General features: G+C 35.0%; 1 protein-coding gene across 1 annotated transcript in view; it reads left to right on the forward strand.

The window, feature by feature from the left end:
* CSMD3 (CUB and Sushi multiple domains 3) overlaps positions 1-19,253 on the forward strand; it is a gene marked incomplete at its 5' end in the record, with an annotated part of 1,439,134 nt that overhangs the window by 951,547 nt on the left and 468,334 nt on the right. Inside the window, one exon of the mRNA XM_007955674.2 lies at positions 10,409-10,578. Within this exon, the coding sequence (XP_007953865.2) occupies positions 10,409-10,578 (170 nt within the window). The remainder of the gene's footprint in view (positions 1-10,408; positions 10,579-19,253) is intronic.

Genomic DNA, 19,253 nt, shown 5'->3' on the forward strand with positions numbered 1-19,253 from the left:
CATCATAACTCTAAGCACCTGAGAGAGAGTGGGAACCTCCCAGAACATTGTTCTGTTCCACTCCCAACAGAAATACTCCAGGTGGGTGACTTTAGCAATCAGGATCTCCTCAGGTGCTAATAGCAATTCCCACCTTGGAGTTTACAAAGACTTATGGGTAGAAAAGCCACACTGAGTAATTTACTACACTGCAAAGGGCAAAGGAGTAGAATCAAAGCAATAGAAGACAGAATTAATGAAATTAAAGACACATACCTGAATACTTCCTTGGAAAGGGATCAATCAAAAAAGATCAGAACAAAATGAAGAAAGCCTAAGGTTCTTGTGGGATACCTTTAAAAGGAATAACCTACATGTAACTGAAATTCCAGAACAGGAAAGGAAAAAGAAAACCACTGAGAAAATTGTCCAAGATTTGTTGGAAGAGAACTTCCCTGATATGATGAAAGATGAGAATGTATCCATTCAGGAAGTCCAATGAACCCCAAACAGGATAGACTCCAAAAGAAAATCACCAAGACATATCATCATCAAACTCATTAAAACCAGAGACAGAATCCTGAAAGTAGCACAGGTATAATGAAAAGTTACCTACAAAGGCAAACCAATAAGAATAAACTCTGAATTCTCACCAGAAACCATGCAAGGGAGAAGGCAATGCTGTTGAGTCAGATCCAACTCATAGCAACACCTCCTTTGTTTCCTAGGCGGTATTACTATGAAAGTAGATTGCCCAACCTTCCTTCTGAAAAGTGGCTAGTGGGTTTGAAACACCAGCCTTCTGGTTAGCAATCAAATACCTTAGGCATCATGCCACCAGAGCTCCCATGGTATATATAAAACCCCGGAAAGAAAAATTTCCAACCAAGAATTATAAAACCAGCAAAATTGTCCCTCAAATATGGTGAAATTAGGAGATTTCCAGAGAACAGAAATTAAGGGAATTTTAAAAAATCAGAACAACCTTACCAGAGATACTAAAGGGAGTCCTTTGAACAGAGAACAAATAATAGCAAACAATAACCGGCCATTAATACACAAGATGACATAAACCAGAAACAAACACAGCTATGAAAGTATCCGAAGTAAAATAAAGTTACATGATTTTAAACAGGGAACCAGACACATCAATTGGCAAAGGAGAACAACTACAAACCAAAAAGAGGGAAATAATAGTGTAATTACATAACTTCTAAATGGTGAGGAAGTCAAGAGAGTTGCAAGATAGAATGGACTGTTCTAAACTCAGGGAAAAAATTATAAATCACAGGGTAATCTCAAAGAAAAATGATGAACTTTCACATCACAATAAAAAAGAGGACAAGCACAATATTTAGCAAATACTAAAACAGTAGCAACAAAGGAAATGATAACATGATTCATAAACATGAGCTCGGCACAGAAAATTATATGGAACAAAGAAAACCTGGAACACCATGAATAAACACATAACAAAATGACAGCAACCAATTCATACTTGTCGATATCATACTGAATGTCAATGGATTAAATGCACCACTCAAGAGATGGACAGTTGCAAACTGGATAAGAAAGTATAACCCATCCATATGCTATCTATAAGAGATACACCTTAGAGAGAAAGACAAAAATAGACTAAAAATTAAAGGTTGGAAAAAGATATATCAAGCAAATGGCACCAAAAAAGAGCAGGAGCAGCAATATTAATTTTTGATCAAATTAACTTTAAGACAAAAATTACCATAAAAGATAAGGAAAGACATTATATAATGATTAAAAGCTCAATAGAACATGAAGAAATGACCATAATAAATATCTATGGACCCAATGAAAGAGCCCCAAAATGCACACATTTTAACAGAATTAAAAAGGCAAATAGAAGATTCCAGACTCATAGTGGGAGACTTTAATACACCACTTTCTTTGAAAGATAGAACAACTGGAAAAATACTTAAAAAAAAGACTCAGAAGAGATAAACAATACAATCCACCAACTTGACCTCATCGATATCTACACAACACTTCACACTAATAGCAAAATATACGTTGTTTCCAATGCACATGGAACATTCCCCATGATAAACCATATGTTAGGTCATAAAGCAAGCCTTAATAAATTTAAAAATATTGATATATTGCAAAGCATCTTCTCAGACCAAAATGCAATCAAATTAGAAATCCACAATAGGAAGATCAACAGAAAAATAGCAAACACGTGGAAACTGAACAACAGCCTCCTTAAGAATGACTGGGTGATGTTTTTGTTATTGTTATGTGCCATCGAGTCAAACCTGAAACATAGCAACCCCTCCTTGGGTTTCCGAGATGGTATCACTACAGAAGTAGATTGCCCAACCTTCCTTCCGAGGAGTGGCTGGTGGGTAGGGGAAATAAAAGAAGAAAAAAAAAAGAAATTAAAAAAAAAATCCTTGAATCAAATGAGAATGAAAACAATATATCAAAATCTTTAGGAAACAGCAAAAGCAGTAATCAGAGGCCAATTTATAGCAATAAATGCACACATCAAAAAAAAAAAAAAAGCCAAAATCAACATTTTAATCCAATATCTCCTACAATTACAAGAAAGGAAATAATAAAGATTCAAACAGAAATCTATGAAACAGAAAATAGACAATAGAAAACATCAAGACAACTAGAAGTTGTTTTTTTTTAAAAAGATTAATAAAATTGACAAACCACTGGCAAATTTAACAAAGAAAAAGAGAGAGAGAATAGAAATAACACAAATAAGAAACAAAATGGGTGACATTACAACAGAATCATCTGAAATAAACAGGATAATATCAGGATACTATGAAGAACTATACTCCAACAAATTTGAAAATCTGGAAGAAATGGATAGATTTCTAGAAACATACTACTGACCTAAATGAACACAGACTGAGATTCATAACAAAAGAAGAAATTGAACAGGTCATAAAAAATTACCAATAAAAATGTCCTAGCCCAGATGGTTTCACTGGAAAATTGTACCAAACATTGAGAATAGAACTGACACCAATCCTACTCAAATTATACCAAAACGTAGAAAAGGATGGACTCCTCCCAGCTTCATTTTATGCAGCAAGCATAATCATGATATCAAAACCAGGTAAAGACATCACTCAAAAGGAAAACTACACACCAATATCCCTCATGAATATAGATGTAAAAATCTTCAACAAATTCCTAGCCAATAGACTCCAACAACATATCAAAAAAAAAGAATAAATTTTGACCAAGTGGGGTTCATATCAGGTATCAAAGGATGGTTAAACATTAGGGGAAAAAAAAATTCAATGTCATCCACCACATAAATAAAACAAATAAAGAGAACCATGTGATCATATCAACTGATGCAGAAAAGGCATTTGATAAAATCCAACATCCATTCCTGATCACAACTCTCAGAAAAATAGGAATAGAAGGGAAATTCTTCAACATAGTAAAGGGCATCTATGCAAAACCAACACCCAACAACATTCTCAATGGAGAAAGACTGAAACCATTTCCATTGCAAACAGGAACCAGACAAGGATGCCCTCTATCAGCATTTCTATTCAATATTGTATTGGAAGTCCTAACCAGGGCAATAAGGCAAGAAAGGGAAATCAAAGCCTTCCAAATTAGTAAGGAAAAAGTCAAACTAGCCCTATTTGCTGATGGTATGATCCTATACCTAGAAAACCCAAAAGACTCATTAAAAAATTCACTGGAACTAATTGAAAGATTTAGCATCATGGCAGAATACAAGGTAAACATTCAGAAATCAGTTGGATTCCTCTACACCAGCAAAGAGATTGCTGAAAAAGAAATAAAGAAATCAATACCATTTACGATAACTGCCAAAAAAATAAAATATTTGGGAATAAATCTTACAAGGGACACAAAAGATCTGTACAAAGAAAACTATAAAAAGTACTTTAAGAAACCATCAGAAATCTACATAAATAGAAGAATATACCATGCTCGTAGACAGAAAGATTGAACATAGTGAAAATGTCAATTCCACCCAAAGCAATCTGTACATTCAATGCAATCCCAATCCACATCCCATCAACATTCTTTAAGGATATGGAAAACCCAATCACTAACTTTATATGGAAAGGACAGAGAACTCAGATAAGCAAAACACTGTTGAAGAAGAACAAAAAGTAGGAGGTCATATGCTCTTGGGTCTTAAAACCTATTATACAGCCACAATAGTCAAAACTGTCTGGTAGTGGTACAATGACAGACACATAGACCAATGGAATAGAGCTGAAAACCCACAGACATATCTATCCACCTATGGTCAGCTGATCTTTGACAAAAGGCCAAAGTCCACTAAATGGGGAAGAGATTATCTGTTTAACAAATGGTCCTGGCAAGACTGGATAGCCATTTGCGGAAAAATGAAATAAGATCTGTACCTCACACCATGCACGAAAACAAACTTAGATGGATCAAAGACTTAAATGTGAAACCTGAAACTATAAAGTTCCCCAAGGAAAAACTAGGGGCAAATTTAGGGGCCCTAATATATGGCATAAATAGACTATCAAGCTTAACCCAAAATGCACAAACAACAGAAGAGAAACTAAATGAATGAGACCTTCTCAAAATTAAATTTTTATGTGCTTCCAAAGACTTCTCCAAAAGAGGCAAAGGAGAACCTATAGATTGGGAAAAAATATTCAGCAATGACTTATCTGACAAGGGACTTATCTTCAGAATGTATAGAAAACTCCAACAACTCAACAACAACAACAACAAATAATAATCCAATTAAAAAATGGGTAGAAGGCATGAATAGACATTTTAACAAAGAAGATATTCAGGCAACCAACAAACATATGAAGAAATGCTCATGATCATTAGCCATTTGTTGTTGGTTGTTGTTGTGTGCCATCAAGTTGGACCCAACTCATAGCAACCCCTCCCTGGGTTTCCGAGGCAATTATCACTATGGAAGTAGATTGACCAACCTTCCTTCCAAGGAGTGGCTGGTGGGTTTGAGCTGCCAGCCTTCTGGTTAGCAGTCAAGTGCCTTAGACATTATGCTATCAGAGCTCCCAAACCAAACTCACTGTCATTGAGTCCATTCTGACTCATAAAGACCCCCTTTAGGTTTCTGAGATGGTAGATTTCTGTGGAAGAAGAACGCCCAGTCCACACAGTGGCTGGTGAGTTTGAACCACCAACCTCTTAGCCATTAGAAAGATACAAATAAAAACAACAATGACATACCATCTTGTCCTAGCACTGGTAGCAAAGTTCTACTAGAAAGAAAATAACAAATGTTGGCAAGGAAGCTGAGAGTTTGGGATTCTCATACACTGCTGGTGGGACTGTCAAATGATACAACCACTGTGGAAAGCAGTATGGCGATTCCTTAAAAAGTTGGAATTAGAAATGCCATTTGCCCCAGCCATCCCATTACTAGGTTTATATCCTAAAGAAGTGAGAGCCAGGACAAGAGCAGATAGATATATGCACACCCATATTCATTGCAGCACTATTTACAATAGCCAAAAGATGGAAACAACCTAAGTGTTCATCAGCAGAATGGACAAACAAACTATGGTACATACATACACACAATGGAATACCATGCAACCCTAAAGAATAATGTAGAATTGGCAAAACACCACATAGTGTGGATGAATTTGGAGGACATTATGCTAAGTGAAATAAGTCAATCACAGAAGGACAAATATTGTATTAGTCCATTATTGTAAAAAGTCAAGGAAAGATTTATATGTGGAAGATAATGTTCCCTCACATTACCAGGGATGTGAGGGAACATTGTTAGGTAGATAAAGACAAATATTGATTTGTATGAAGAGAAGGGCAATATACCAAATGTGAATCATCAGCCCGGTGCCATTGAGAGGTGCATGGGAGGTACAGACAACAAAGATGAACACTTTTGCACATACAGTACTGTATTGTCAGTGAAGGCAAATATGGATATACAAGTGGATAGATGGGTACACAGGTTGAACTATTAGGTATATCTATCCAGGGAGGAGAGTGCCCATGATCAAGTATAGGGTCGGCAGACAGTGTTTCTACAAGTGTATTATGTTCTGTAAGAATTCCCCGGCATATAGTACAGCTGAAGAGAGGCAAGTTTGTAGCCATTTCTTGGCCACAGCCAGCTACCAGGAGGGAGTGAGTAGTTGGACTTGTGGGCTCGGGACTATAGTAACAGTCATCATTAAGCTTAATTGGCGTAACATGCTACACAAAAATATTCTTTCTGCTTTAGTGAGTAGCGACTGAGATCTTAAAAGCTTGCAAGAGGCCATCTAGATGCAACGGTGAGTGTCTTCTCATCCAGAGCAAAGAAGAATGAAGAAAACCGAAGATACATGGAAATAATTAGTCAAAGTGACTAGTACACCATATGATTCTCAACCTAAATGGCTATGAGACCAGAACTAGATGGTGCCCAGCTACCACTGTCAACCACTTGGAGGGAGATCTCTGTAGGAGATCCTGTATAGAGTGGTACAAAAGTCAAAATCATTTTAAAAATTTATTTAAAAAAAACAAAAGGAACAGGTTTGCTTGTCTGCTAGAGCCTGATGGAACCACTGAGACTATGACTCCCTAGCTGCCCTTTAGGTCTGGAATTGAACCCACTTCTGTGGCTTGCAGCCAAACAAAAGACAGGCACATGAGCTGAATATTTACATTAGATAGATACACTCCTTGGAGAGAACAATCATGGGAGAACAGAAGGGCTGTGTATGCACAGGGAGACAGCTCGGGGAGCAGGAGTGCATGGAGGGAAGGACACAGGGAAGAGGTGACTATGTGGAGGAAGTGGGAGGGGATCTGTTGCAGTGTGGGAAATTGTAGTCAATGTCAAGAGACAAAGTATATGTGAACTACTATATGGAAAATGAATTTGCTCTATAAACTTTCACCCAAATTACAATAAAATTTAAAAAAAAAAAAAAAGCAGACCACCATAGCTAAAGTGCTTAAAGAAGTTGTGTAGGGCTCTTCAGTACCCCATTGCATATTGGAGGTCAGTGTTGGTGTATTTTAAATTCAGAGATGAAATTGTATGAAAAATAATTTATAAATCAGAATCTGGAGATTGGTATTGTGCTAAAATGAAATTTTAACTTAGTTGAAAATTTTATTTAATTAAAATATGTTGAAAAAATAAGTAAGTGTACTTTCCTGTGTCTATATACAGAATATTGTGAACAGGTTTTCATTTTCTGTTTCAAGATTTTGTCTTGATAAAAGACAATCATACTGAAAATTAACTATTTTGTATAATAGAACATAGATTTATAAATTGTATGTGGTATAAATGTGTTCTGACCGCTATCACACACCCCAATCACTTATGATAATCTTACTAATGTTCAATAGGAAGTCTTTGAGTAGTATGAATAGAAGTTAAAATGAAAGGAGAAAAATGACCTTATGTACTTGTTTTCCTCAGTTAATCTTAGTTTTTACTTGTTGTCTGGGATAATTAATAAGGTTTTCTTTCAAATTAAAAATGTATTTTGGTGTGAAAAAGAAATGACATGTTCCGTCTTTTAACAGCATGGGTAGTGATAGTTGAGAATGTAAATGCCAGGTCTAATACTTAATATCTATTCAATTTAGCCAAGAAAGTTCAGTTTAGTGTTCATCTATCACAGTGGAAAAACGGTTTACCGTGCAGGGTTCTTATAGGGCATACGTGCAGGGAGAGTTTCATGGGTGTGAAACCTGAGCACTAGAAAAAGGCATATGATCTGAAGGGCCCAGTTTTGGTTGAATGCTCTACTATTGCTTTCCTGAAATTCTTAATAAGTTTTGAACAAGGAGCTATGCATTTTCATTTTACACGGGGATCCACAAATTATATAGTCGATTCTCATTAACGAGGAAGGTACTAAATTAATCTAGATTTCTTCCTTAATTTTTCCACTCTGATTTAGCTTATGATCCTATTTTTCCCAGTAGGTCATTTTAAACCAATTGAGATAGTAACGTATGTCAAAAGCTGATTATTTTCAATATAAAAGGCAAATAATCTCCTTTAACTACATCATATAAGCCTGACAATGTTTATAGTGAGACTAACAATAAATTGTTAGTATATTTTAAAGGGTAGCTTCAGTAATTTATCACTTGACTTTTGTTGTTGTTGTTGTGGGCAGAGAGGGGAGTATTGGTTTTTGCTCTGTTTATACAAGTTGTTAAAGCAATCTATCATCAGTAATTCTACAAAATTATGAAGAGCCCCATAGCTTTTTCACAGTAAGTGTCTGTCTACATCTGGATAGCTTTTTTCACAATGGAATAGTATGTAACTTTTTGTCACCATTAGCATTCCTAATGATAGCTTTAGTTTACTAATCTCTTGCTGTGTGTTGGGCACCAGGCTAAATGTTCTACATACATTATCAATTCCCTCTCACCTTCCCACCCTCCACACACCTAAGTACACAATCAAAACACCCTTTTGAGGAAGGGATTATTATTTCCAATGTTATAATAATATTGAGACTCACCTAGAGGAAATAAGTCACTGAAGCCATTCGGCTAAGAAAAAAAAAGTAAAGCTTAGTTTTGAACCCGAGCCTCTCGATTCCAAAGCCTGAACCCTTAATCTGTACAGCAATGTTTTACAAACTCACATCCAAGAGCATGTGCTCAATACAACATTTGTAGAAAACAATTTTGTTTTCTATTAAATAATCTAACTTTTTAAACATATGTACATATCGGGTCACCTGTATAACCCAGACACATTTTTCTTCATGTCCCCACAAGCAAATCTGGATCCTCTTTAGCTAGTGAGAAAAAAGACAGATTTAAAATGTAAATGATTCTCCCTAAGTGAAGGGCACATGACATGATATTGTCCCTTACAGATGAAATCAGTTCAGAAGTGAATAAGGCAAGAGAGAGTTGAATCACACACAGCAGTGTAATTGAAAGGCATACCAAATTCCAGAAGCCTGTATTCGAGCAGCTGGCTCCTGGTCTGCATCTTCAATGGTGATTTGACTTCAAAAAAACAAAATCTTGTACCAGATTAGTTCAATGTTACTATTTTTAATTTAATTTTTTTGTAGTATTTCTATATTTATAAACTTGTTTTGATATTATAATTGTATACAGATAAAAGCATTAGGACATATCAATTTTTGTTTTTGATCATATTTAAGTAACACTAAAATAAAAATCATTTACATCAATATTACATGTCTGTGAATTTTTATTTTGTTTTTTATTTGTTGCTTTTTCCCTTTTAACTTGAAGAAACTATTGTGTGATACTTTTCATGTGTCTGATTGATTGTCAGCCTCACGTCATTTTTATAAAATAAAATACTTCTTCTTATTATTTTAAATCATGTTGATATTATTCTGAGTGTACCATCTTGATCCTTTTCATTTGCTCACTAGGCTTTTTCTTTTTGCCTTGTTTTTGTTCATGCTTAACCATTTAAAAGGTAAAATAATTCATGATCCTTCACCTTGTAGTCTGCCCCAGATTGTTGTCATGAGACATTATTTATAAAATCATATTTCTGGACTATAATGACTTACTTTCTTTTTCTGTTCTGTTGGAAAATGTAAGTCTTCCTAACCACTAAGATATGGTAATAAGAAGCAAGCTACTAGATAGAACAGTGATTTCACTGAATCTCTGAAATACAGGAGCACATAGTAGAATTATAAGGGTTTGTTATTGATTTTCCAACATTTCTACAAGTCTATAAAGTAATAGAGTCTTTTGAAATTCTTTGGACTCATTCTCATTTTGCGTAGTCAGTCCTGGATACCGAAAATAGTGATTATCTGAATGCCTACTCTTTTCTAGCCTCTAAATTTGGAAAGCTGATAGAATTTCCAAAGACGTCCAACTTGGTACAATTTTTGGTTAGTAGGAAATGTCTAGTTTCAATGATGATGTATAATTAGTTCCTTTTTTTAATTCTAATTAAAGAGCTTGAATCAGAGAATGTGGAATATTGGTTAAATTCAAGAAAGGTAAAATTTTAAAAAGATCAAATTATCATCATTCTAAAATAAAATTGGTCTTTCAACTCTTTATGCAAGAATTAATTTTAAATTTAAAAGTTACTGGAGATCTAAACAGTTAAAATACTTCCTGAATTGTTTTGCTCTCATCCGTTCCCATGCTGTTATTTCATCCAGGAAAAATAAACAAACAAACTGCAATTCTTGTATATCTCTTTCCATACACAAGTGTCCAGTCCATGGACAGTAGTCATTTCTTCCCATTGTTTCTGAGGGGGCGAGCATGTCGTCGACAACACGTGACCATTCTCTACATTATTTTCTTGTTAGTTAGGCTCTGGGTACAATAAAATCATTAACATTTCCATACATTACATTACTTGAAGATGATAATGCTTTCCATTAAACTGTACCTCAATATTCTGTTTTACCTGCAGCTGAATGTGGTGCATCTGCAACCAATAATGAAGGGATTTTGCTCTCTCCAAATTATCCACTCAACTACGAAAACAACCATGAATGCATTTATAGCATTCAGGTTCAAGCAGGAAAAGGAATCAATATTTCAGCCAGAACATTTCATTTAGCACAAGGAGATGTCCTCAAGGTAGGTGAACTCAGACATACTTGCATTTTGATCATTTTTAGCCATTACATATAGTTCATACTTAATGTGATAGATAGATAGATAGATATTCAGCCATAAGTTGATTTTACCATTAATATCTTCAAATTATACCTGTTGTGTTGTGTTGCTGTTATTATTTTATTAAAATAGGATGTTTTATTCCAAAACAATGATTGTTCCTTATAATAAAATGTATATTTTATTTTATGATACATATATACATATATTTAAATATTTCAGTGACAAAAGAATAAAAGTATTCATTCAAAATAGCTTATATTAAATAAATATTAAATATAAAACATAATAAACATTTAAATGGTTATTTCTTTCAGAAAAATAGGTAAATATTTGTTCTCATTTTGGTATCTATTAACTTTTTTTTTAAATCTCCATTGACATATGAAGAATTATTTGCATATATGAGTACAAATCAAGTCATATTACATAAACATATAAACCCAACAACTCAATGCTGATAAATTATTTATTAAAATATTTATATTCTATATTGGTTATTATAAACATATAATGTATAATCAATTTATTTTAAAAATCATGCTACAAGGAAAATTGTCTTTAAAATTTTTTTGTATTAGAATAGTTTCTTGTGAGAATTGCATTGTCTCTATGGTAGTAAAGAACAACAGATGATTGGTGGAGAAGTATAAAAATAAAAAATCATTTGGCTTAATGTGGGTAGATATATTTATTAATTTGGGAAGAACTAAATGTTATATACTTTTGAGAAAATAACAAATTACAACATCCATAAATATGCTCATGAATCCAAATGTAAAAACTAGATTCAGGAAATTAAATTTGGCTTTCACAAATACCGTGGAATATTTGTATTAATATTTCCTATTACTTATACATTTAAAATAGTCAAATGCCCTTATTTTCTTAGAAATAAATACTATTAGGAAAATAAATATTCCCATAATTGCTTATTCATGTTTTGTAACTTATTTTGCTAAATATGGTTAATATTTTTATTTGAATATAAAGAAATACTTCTTTAAACTCACATTTAAATATTTAAAATTAATCATATATATTTTTCTTAATTTTCAAGATCTGCTGAAATCAAGTAAGAAATGCAACATAATTCTATTTCCAAAGTCTTTAAAAGAAAAAAAATTATGGTGTCTAGCCAGTGTGGCAGTGGTGATGTAATTCTTTAAATTGTGATTCTAAGATTGATGAAGATTTTCCTTCTTTTAAAGATAATATTGTTTTGATGATAATGATGACTCTAACACATACAGTGCCATATGCTCTGTAATGTTGGTATACATGTTGGGAAAAATTCCTCATAGATGTATATAATTTTAATATTGATTTAGGGCCAATATATGCAGTCACGTTTTCTGCACTTTTCCACAACAAACTCATTATGTTGGGTTTTCTTTTTAAAATGAATTATTTTTTCTAAGTTGTAGTAGACATTTAGATTAATGAGATATTTAGAATTGAGGCAATAATCATTTTTCTCGGCTAAATATGGAAGGAGGGGAAATACCACCACACAGATAAGATGTGTAAGCCTAGCCACGGACAAAATTGCATCAGCAACGAAACTGAACTTGTTTTTATTAATTAAAAGTCAGAAAGTGCTTTTCTGTGCCTTTCACAATGTTCTGTCCTTTGCTGCTTAAAATTTATCTCTTACTCTTATGTAAGAAATGATACATATTACTTGGAAAATTCATTTGGGATAGCAAATGATGCTTTTTTAAAATAAAATAGTCCTAGCAAAACTGCTGAGTATCAGTCATTTATATAAGAGTGAAATGTGTTGCTCAAGAGCTTCCTGACAAACTCTTTAATCTTTTGGAGAAAAGGTTATGTGCATTTGTGACATGTGTTACCTCGAGAAAGGCAGGACTTCAGTATTAAATGACAATAACAAGAAAGTGGTGGTAAGAGATGAATAAAGGCAGAAGAAAATAAATTTAAATCTCTTTAATGGATTTCTTTAAATATTGATTTCTCTTTTGTGAATACAAAAATAAAAATTTATATTCTAGCAATTTTTCATGTTTTAATTTGTTTAATATGTTTCCCAAACTTGGATAGATTATATATTAAATACTACAATATAAACACAGAATTAATTTTCTCTGCCCCCGTGCGAGTGGGTGGTGCACACGTGCTTGCTCATCCCGCCCATTAATCCTACGAACAGCTATTGAGTTAAGGGCATCCACCGACATAGGTGCCTGAGGCAGGTGCACGCAGACACAGGTTCCCTCCAAAACGTACCTTTGATTCTCAAAGATTATGGGGCTCAAAATTCTCTCAATATGGAAGGGTATTCGCCTAACTACAAAATAGTTTATAAAAACCTCCTCAACTCTGGTACTTTCTTATTAAATCTAATAGAATTACTTTTTCTCCTCCATTTAAACCAGGTCTTGGGGCCTACAAAATAAGAAAAAAATGTGCAGTCGGTTATAGAACCCTCTGCCCCTTGACTAACAGAATTTAAACTAATTTATTCTTTATGTGGTAGGATAGACTACGTTCATAAAAATGGCATTCTTTGTAATCCTTATATGAAAATAAAGTTTAAGAGGTTTATTTTTTCTTGTTTCATTTACTATGATAAACATTGCACCAGATACTAACAAAAACAATGTTTTTGTTGTTGTTATGTGCGGTGGAGTCAGTCTCGACTCATAGCGACCCCTCCTTGGGTTTCCGAGGTGGTATCACTACAGAAGTAGATTGCCCAACTTTCCTTCTGAGGAGTGGCTGGTGGTTTGAACCGCCAGCCTTCTGGTTAGCAGTCAGTGCCTTAGGCACTATGCTACCAGAGCTCCTAACAAAAACACTAGCACCGTATGTTTGTGTATGTGGTTGATGTTTGTATATATATACACATGTATAATTTTTCCTCTCTGGGACTGCATGGTCCAGAGCCTTGCCTTCTCTCTTTCTGTTTCCACCTCTCTCTCTTCCCCCTTCTTTCTATAAACTGCTTTTTATATCATTATTCTCAGTGTAAAAAATCATGGGATTCCTCTAGGTAGTTATTTAAAAATTTTGTTCCCTTGTCACCACCCCTGAATTTCTCACTATGTAATCTAGGGAAAATTGTTTCATTGGTCTGGGCCAGGGATTATGGAGTTTTATAAAACTAATGAGGCATTATATAATCAAAAGGACTGCTAATCATGCATATATCTTTTTCTAGTTCTAGGGTTTGAATGAGGAAAGTTCAACATGTCAAAGTAGTTTATTGTAGTCCTTCAAGAATTCAAAGAAAACAAAAATACAATCCCACTTCCACTGAGTCAATTCTAACTCAAAGCGACTCTGTAGGATGGAGAACAACCCCATAGGGTTTCAGAAGTTGTAAATCTTAATGGAAGCAGACTCCCTCATCTTTCTATTGTGCAGCTGTTGTTGGGTTCTAACGGCCAACTTTTGTGTTAGCAGCCAAATGCTTTAACCACTGCACCACTAGACCTCCTCAAGAGAAGCTGACAATTAAATGTAAATAATACAAATTGACCTCAGCAATACTGTGTTGGGTTTTTAGGTGCCATCAAGTTGGCTCTGACTCATAGCAACCCTACGTACAACAGAAGGAAACACTGCCCAGTCCTGTGCCACTCTCACAGTCCTTGCTATACTTGTGCCAATCAATGCAGCCACTGTGCCAGTCTATCTCTTTCAAGTTCTTCCCCTTTTTCATTGACCCTCGACTTTACCAACCATGATATCCTTCTTCAGGGAATGGTGCCTTCTGACACGTGACCAAAATAAGTGAGAGAAAGTCTGGCCATTCTCACTTCTAAGGAGCATTCCAACTGCACTTCTTCCAGAACAGATTTTTTCATTCTTCTGACAGCCATGGTATTTTCAGTATTCTTCACCAACACCACAACTCAAAAGCATCAATTTTATTTCACTTGTCTTATTCATTGTCCAGCTTTCACATGTAGATGAGACAATTGAAAATATCAGGGCTTGGGTTGGCTCACCTCAGTCTTTAAAGTCACATCTTTGCTCTTCAACATTTTAAAGAGGTCTTTTGTAGCAGATTTGCCCAGTGCAATACAACATCTGATTTCTTGGCTGCTGCTTCCATGGGTGTTGATTGTGGATCCAAGTAATATGAAATCATTGACAACTTCAATCTTATCTCCACTTATCATGATGCTTCTTATTGGTCCAGTTGTGCATATTTTTGTTTTCTTTATGTTGAGTTGTAATGCATACTGCAGACTGTAGTCTTTAGTCTTCATCAGTCATCTTCATCTTAACCTTCAGCAAGTCAATTTCACCTTCAGCAAGCAAAGTTGTGTCATGTACATATTGCAGGCTGTTAATGAGTCTTCCTCCAATCTTGATGCTGCATTCTTCTTCATATAGTCCAGCTTCTCAGATTATTTGCTAAGCATAGGGATTGGGTAAGTATGGTGAAAGGATACAACGCTGACACACACTTCCTGATTTTTCAACATGCAGTATTCTCTTGTTCTGTTTGAATGACAGTCTCCTGGTCTGTGTACAGGTTCCTCATGAGGACAATTAAGTGTTCTGGAGTTCCCGTTCTTCTCAATGTTATCCATAATTTTTTTATGGTCCACACAATTGAATGCTTTTGCATGGTCAGTACAACACAAGTAAACATCTTTCTGGTATTCTTTGCTTTCAGCCAAGACCCATGTGACATCAGCAATAATATCCCTCATTCTGTGTCCTCTTCTGAATCCAGCTTGCATTTCTGGAAGTTCTCTGTCAATATACTGCTACAACCATTTTTTAATTATTTTCAGCAAGATTTTACTTGGATGTGATGTTAATGATATTATTTGATAATTCATACATTATGTTGGAGCATCTTTCTTTGGAATGGGTACGGATAGGAATCTCTTCCAATCAGTTGGCCAAGTAGCTGTCTTACAAATTACTGGCATAGATGAGTGAATGCCTCCAATGTGGCACCCATTTGTTGAAACATCTCAATGGGTATTCTGTCAATTCCTCGAGACTTGTTTTTCACCAATTCTTTCAGTGTAGCTTGGACTTCTTCCTTCAGTTCTATTGGTTCTTTATCATATGCCATCTCCTGAAATAGTCAAACATTGACCAATTCTTTTTTGTATAGTGAGTCTGTGTGTTCCTTCCATCTTCATTTGATGCTTCCTGATCATTCAATATTTTGTCTGTGAAATCTCTCAATACTGCAATTCAAGGCATGACTTTTTTCTTCAGTTCTTTGAGCTGGAGAAATACCAAGCATGTTCTTTTAAATTAGTTTTCTAACTCCAGATCTTTACACATTTCATTATAATAATTGACTTTGTTTTCATGAGCTGTCTTTCTTTGAAATCTTCTGTTTAGTTCTTTTATCTTGTCATTTCTTCCCTTCACTTTAGGTTCTCTGTTCAAGAGCAAGTTTCAGAATCTCTTCTGATGTGCATTTTAGTATTTTCTTCCTTTATTTTTTTTTTAATGATTTTTTCCTTTCTTCATGTATTATGTTCTTGATATGCACCCACAAATCGATTGGTTTTCGGTCATTGGTTTTCAATGTATCAAATCTATTCTTTAGATGGTCTCTAAATTCAAAGGGATATAATCAAGGTCATATTTTGGCTCCCATGGACTTTTTAAAATTTTCTTCATCTCCAAAAATATTACATAACTGTAAGTCATCCATTTTATACCTGATAGGTAACTTTGAATATAAAACTTACTTGTGAATTTGTGTCATTTGTGAGAATATGACAAATAATTTTGACCAGAAATCAAGAAAAAATTGTCCTTGAGCATAAAGAAAATTTTCTAGCCATAAGGAGATAGTTCCAGTAGAGGACAGGAGGAAAAGAGGAGGGAAGGAAAGGTAGGAGGAAGAGAGGGAGGGGGAAGGGAGGAAAGAAAAGAAAGGGAAGAAGGGAGGAAATAGTGATTTTAGACTGAAGTGCACAATGAAAACGTAGTTTCATCTCATCCATTCTGAACTGAAGAAATAGTAGTACAAAATTATCATTTAAGAATATATAATTTTTCCATTTGTTTACTTAATGGATATTCTAATCTGCCTTCTTGTTGACCATAAAAAACATTAGCCATTAGTTCATTTTAATTTATACTAGTGACAGGACAAATATATAACCTTTTACCCATTATTGTGTAGAAACCCCTTTTACTATGGAAGCTTTTGAGCTAATGTTTGCACATAGGAATAGAGAGTGAGCTAGGTGAAATTGTTCCTGGTTGTCACTTTTTTTTCCCCCTTTTTTTGGAAACTTCAATGACACATACAGGGATAGGTTTGGATTTTATCTAGCACTTTAAGGAATAAAACAAGACATACAGACTGTATTTTGCTAAAAAGCTTTCACTGTCCATGGTTTTAATATTAACTATTGAAATATTTACTGCATTTAAGTGCATTAACAGCAAAATGCAATCAATAAAAATTCCCTGCTTTGACCTATGCTGAAGTCCAGAGTCTAGACAATAAAAAGTTTATTCTCTATTTTCACTTGAATGCCTGATGATCACTTCAAACTTAAAGTTTTCAAAGCAAAACTTTCTTTTTTAAAAATTTTGATTCTGATTTGGGTGAAAGTTTACAGAGCAAATTCACTTCCCATACAGCAGCTCACATACACTTTGTCTCATGACATTGACTATAATTTACCACAATGCAACAGCTCCCCTCCCACTCCATCCACATAATTACCTCTTCCTTGTGTTGTTCCCTCCTATGAACTCCTGCCCCCAGAGCTGTCTCCCTGTCCATACACAGCCCTTTTATTCTCTTGTCTTTTATCTCTCCAAGAAGTGTATCTACCTATTGTAAATGTTCAGCTCATATGACTGTCTTTTGTTTGACTGGAAGCCAAGGGAGTGGGTTCAATTCCAGACCTGAAGGGCAGCTAGAGGATCATATTCTCAGTGGTTCCATCAGGCTCTTTCAGACCAACAAACCTGGTCCCTTTTTTTTTTTAATGATTTTGACTTTTGTTCCACATTGTTCTCCCACTCTATCCATGATCTCCTACAGAGATCCCCCTCCAAGTGGTTGACAGTGGTAGCTGGGTACCATCTAGTTCTTCTGGTCTCATAGTCCTAGAGGCTGAGAATCACATTGTATACCAGTCCCTTGGACTAATTATTTCCATGTATCTTTGGTTTTCTTCATTCTTCTTTGCTCTGGATGAGGAGAGACCCATCATTGCATCTAGATGGCTGCTTGCAAACTTTTAAGATGCCAGTCACTACTCATAAAAATAGGATGTGGAACAATGTTTTTATGCAGTATATTATGGCAATTGAGCTTGATGTCCCCCATGACTATGGTTCCAAATTCAGAGGTCCAACTATTTGTTCCCATTGGGTAGCTGGCTATGGCCAAGAAGTGACTACAACCTTGCCCCTTATCAGCTCTACTATATACCTGGGAATTCTTACAGAACATACAAATACACTTGTAAAAACATTGTCTGCCAACCCTATACATCTTGGGCACGCTTCCCCCTGCATAGACATACCTAATAATTCAGCCTGTGCACCCATCTATCTACCCATATATCCATGTTTGCCTTCACTAACAGCACAATACTGTATGTGCAAAAAGGTTCATCTTTGTTGTCTGCACCTCCCATGCACTCCCTATGTCTTCCTCTTCCACAATATCACTGTGTTGATCACTCGCATTTGGTACATTGCCTTTTTTTCCACCCAAATCAATATTTGTCTTTACCTATCTAACACTGTTCCCTTCCCTTCCCTGCCCTCCCAACCACTGGTAATCAACTAAGGAAATTTTCTTCCATATATAAACCTTTCCTTGACTTCCTACAATAATGGACTAATACAATATTTGTCCTTTTGTGATTGACTTATTTCATTCAGCATAATGTCCTCTGAGTTCATCCACATTGTGTGATGTTTTGCAGATTCTACATTACTCTTTAGTGTTGCATAGTATTCCATTGTGTGTATGTACCATAGTGGTTATCCATTCTTCTGTGATGGGCACCTAGGTTGTTTCCACCTTTTGACTATTGTAAATACTGCTGCAATGAACAGGGGTATGCATATATCTTTTCTTGTCCTGGCTCTCACTTCTTTAGGCTATATACCTAGTAATGGAATGGCTGGGTCAGATTGTATTTCTGATTCCAACTTTTTAAGGAATCAACACACTGCTTTCCACAGTGGTTGTATCATTTTACCATCCCACCATCAGTGCATGAGAGTCCCAATCTCTCCACATCCTCACCAGTATTTGTTATTTTCTGTCTTGTTGAACTTTGCTACCAGTGCTGGAGCAAGATGGTATCTCAATGTTGTTTTGATTTGCATCTTTCTAATGGCTAATGGTCGTGAGCATTTCTTCATATGTTTGTTGGTCACCCGAGTATCCTCTTTGGTGAAGTGCCCATTTTGTATTTGGATTATTTGTCTTTTTGTTATTGAGGTGTTAGAGTTTTCTGTAAATTCTAGAGATAAGTCCTTTGTCAGACATGTCATTGCTGAATATTTTTTCCCAATTTGTTGGTTCTCTTTTGACTCTTTTGGAGAAGTCTTTGGAAGCATATAAAAATTTAATTTTTTAAAGGTCCCATTCATCTAGTGTCTCTTCTGTTGTTTGTGCATTTTGGGTTATGCTTGATAGTCTA

The sequence above is a fragment of the Orycteropus afer genome, unplaced genomic scaffold (genome assembly GCF_000298275.1).
Source record: "Orycteropus afer afer isolate SDZICR_OR568_19922 unplaced genomic scaffold, OryAfe1.0 scaffold00530, whole genome shotgun sequence".
NCBI lineage: Eukaryota > Metazoa > Chordata > Mammalia > Tubulidentata > Orycteropodidae > Orycteropus > Orycteropus afer.